The sequence below is a fragment of the Neltuma alba genome, unplaced genomic scaffold (genome assembly GCF_004799145.2).
Source record: "Neltuma alba isolate B1F8T4 unplaced genomic scaffold, ASM479914v2 tig00004110_pilon, whole genome shotgun sequence".
In the NCBI taxonomy this organism is placed as follows: domain Eukaryota; kingdom Viridiplantae; phylum Streptophyta; class Magnoliopsida; order Fabales; family Fabaceae; genus Neltuma; species Neltuma alba.
In genome coordinates, this window is record NW_021633568.1 from 2988 (window position 1) to 6384 (window position 3397).

Sequence of the window (3397 nt, forward strand, 5' to 3'; positions counted from 1 at the left end):
AGTTAAAAGCACATTATTCCGTGAAACTTTCAAGGGCCATACCAGCGGTTATATATCTAATCATCTAAAGTGCTACATAAAGAATAACGAAGCTGGGAGGCTGTATTTCATTTCATTTCTAATATTTTAACCAAATAAATAAATTTTTTTTATGATTTTGCAAAAAATCAAACATTATCTCCGAGTCATCTCTTCCAATAATAGAGAGATGTTACGACAAATGAGAAGAAAAAAAAAGTTTGATAAGCCATTCATTAGATAATCCCCTTTTCTTGCAAGAAAATAAAACTGGCGATGAAATCGCGAATCTAATGGTCCAGACATTTTCTTGGTGGGCAGGGAGAGATTGGATTTGCGAGTAAAAGACTAAAATATCAAGCACAGTAAAGCTGAGAGGGCAGTTTCGGGATATGGCGGAAAATCAGGGATTATTTTTATAGGTTTCGGCAACTTACACTTTCTTTCCCTTCCTTCCATCTCAAAACTCACCCGCCCTGCACTTGTAGAGAGAGAAAGAGGAGAGAAAATTCCCGAAGAACCAGGGAGAAAGAGAAATTCAGGAGACCAAATATTATCCTAGTTTTAACGGCAGGAGATGAAGAATTGTGAGCTGTGCAAGGCGCCGGCGAGGACCTACTGCGAATCCGACCAAGCTAGCTTGTGTTGGGAATGCGACGCTAAGGTCCACGGAGCCAACTTCTTGGTAACCAGGCACTCCAGGACCCTGCTATGCCATGCGTGTCAGTCTTTGACTCCATGGAAAGCCTCCGGTGCCAAGCTCGGAAACACCCTTTCTCTTTGCGAGAGTTGTGCCGGCGGAATGAAAGATGGTAGTGACGAGGGGGACGAGAGTGAAGGTGGCAATGACGATGACATAGACACAGAGGACGATCTCGATGACGTCGACGAAGATGAAGACGAAGGGGGTGGTGGTGACGGTGACGAGGATGGAGATAATCAGGTAGTTCCTCTGTCCTCCACACCACCTCCGCCAGCTTCAAACTCCTCGAGTAGTGAAGAGTCAATTAGCAGATGTTTTAGCAGCAATAGAGTTATTTCTGAAACGGCGAGCACACTATCGTCGAAGCGAAAGCGTGAGGACGCATCGGATCTTAATTTCCAGGTTCTCTTTTCCCCCTTAATTTTAATATAATTTTACATATGTTCCTTGATTTGAAATTCATTTTCCTGGACGGGGGAAAAGAACTTGGCGTGAATAATGGGATAGCGTTTTTTGATGTTTGATGTCCAAAACAGGATGGTTGGAAGTGGTGGTGTAATAAAGAGAGGAAAGGTGGAGAGCTAAAAAAGCAGGTGGCATGGTTGGAATGTGAAGGCGGCGAAGGAACGTCGAAGGAATCGCCGAGAGGTGGAGAGATCGGACCGGCTACCGCGAAGGGGTCCAACGATGCGAGAACGCCGGAGTCCGTTTGATCGCGGGATTCGGGGTATCATAGCTGCACGATCGAGATGGTAGCTTCAGATATTATTATTACTGAATTCTTGACTAACTATGTCTAACTACAGTCTTAGTTTTTGACCATTTGATTGATTGTATTCTTAATGATCGTTCTTGTCCAAAACTTCCAAGAAAAGAAGTCTGTTTAGTGACCGGAACTTTTCCGTTGCCTTCATTCATCTTTCGTGTGAATTGTAGAAAAAATAACCAGACATTTTTGCTTGAAATGCCGCCGTGTTGACTAAGAACCACGGGGGAAATGTTAAGAACCAATTGATCGCTGCTACCCGACTGCTTTCTATCAAATCAAATAATTTGGGTTGATTTGTTTTTAATCAGGAATATATTTTAACTGTTCCCGTCAAAATGATTAAAGCCATATGGGCAACCCATTGGGTATCACGCGTCAAATGATGTTGCGCTTTAATGTGACACGGTGAACCAGCGAAGCAAACGATATTCCGGAGTCACCGGAGTATATTATCTGCTAACTTTTGAATTGGTAAAATGTTTTGGTATTCAAGACGTCAAAGGACGCAACCCGCAGTTTTGAAGATTTTTACATGTATCCACGGGGCACAGCCATGTCCCCGGTCCGTCGTATTTGCCTCATTTATGGCTTATTTTAAGAGAGATATTTTTATTTGTTTATTAATCTGATCCCGGGAGCACACATACGTGGGAACTCATCCTCCTTACCCAAAGACGATTGATTAGGTTGGATAATTATGATGGTTAATTGAAAAAAGTAATTAACTAATCGCATGAGGCAACTATAAAAATGAGGGGCGGGCCGGGCATCGCGATCAAAATGAAAGGAGAACCTTTTAAGCACATACATCAGATGGGAACTGGACATTTTAAATGGAAACCAGACACGAAGAGGTGGTACTTTATGGATTAAGAAATGATATATATGATAGGAAAGTCGTAGTGAGGAGATTTATGGACCTCACAAGAGGTTGTGGAGGAGGGAGGTTGTCTCAGGAATCAGCAAGCTGAGCGCTGAGACGAGAACACATGGTCAGGAGTGAGGAAGCGAGTCTAATCACATTATTTAAATGGCCAGATATTTTCCCTGTGCTTAATTTAATAATAAGCGCTGAGATGGAATGGAGGCAGCCGCTGCGGCAAGTTTGAAAATGTTTAATTAAAGAATTGTTTTGATTTTGAGGGACTAAACAGGAAAAAGGAAAGCGGAGAGAGAGAGAGAGAGGTTGAAGCGGCCTTCGCTTACTTGTTTGCGTGGCCGACATTCGTTTCCCCGGTGAGCTTGTGTGGTGCTCCTTTCGTCCTTCTCTTTCTTCTTTCTTTTTTAAATTTTATTTTCTTTCATCGCTGTGCTGTGCACTGACACACACACCCCTTCTGAAATTCCCCTACCTTCACGCGAAAACGACAAAAGAATTTACCTTCCATTTTTGACATCAACTTTTCCGGCTAAACAAACATCATATTAAATTAAAAGGCGGGGAATGAATTGGGTAAAAAGGATGGGAAAATAAAATTAAAAGGTGAATCGTGGATAATAATAAAAAGGCAGAGGGATGAATTAACAGGAAGGAGATTTGATTGAATGAACGGCGGTGGGAGCCGAAAGGCTGAGAGTGGAAATCATGAATAATGAATGAGAGAGCAATGGAAGAATCGCGTGAGGCGACTTTGTGTGGCTGCTTGGTAGCCACTCGGTTTTCGTGAGGTGGCGAAGCTCCGTGGAGCATCCAGCCCCCGGTTTTTGGCTTTTATAAGGTCAGCTCCAACATGGAGCTTGTACAATATCAGTGAAGCACGCCTCTGAGACCCAAAACCCCCCCCCCTTTTTTCCATCGTTCATTTCAATTCAAATAATTATTAAAAGAAAAAAGCTGCTTTGGATGCGGCAACTTCCCATTCTGAAAAGGATGGCTCTGCTAAGCTGCCTGCCACTTTTGGGCAACC

The 3397-nt window shown here is 43.0% G+C and overlaps 1 protein-coding gene across 1 annotated transcript; it reads left to right on the top strand.

Moving 5' to 3' along the window:
- The first annotated feature begins 493 nt into the window (after window positions 1–493).
- LOC114743726 (B-box zinc finger protein 19-like) lies at window positions 494–1745 on the top strand. Its single transcript, XM_028931944.1, has 2 exons — window positions 494–1123; window positions 1258–1745. Exons 1-2 carry the CDS (start codon window positions 596–598, stop codon window positions 1432–1434), a joined length of 705 nt encoding a protein of 234 aa, XP_028787777.1. The 5' UTR covers window positions 494–595; the 3' UTR covers window positions 1435–1745.
- The last annotated feature ends 1652 nt before the right edge of the window (window positions 1746–3397 follow it).

Excerpts from the sequence above, each read along its gene's own strand:
- LOC114743726 (XM_028931944.1), top strand. The coding sequence starts at position 596 with ATGAAGAATTGTGAGCTGTGCAAGGCGCCGGCGAGGACCTACTGCGAA. Across the intron at positions 1,124-1,257 it reads CATCGGATCTTAATTTCCAG|GATGGTTGGAAGTGGTGGTG; the intron begins GTTCTCTTTTCC and ends TGTCCAAAACAG.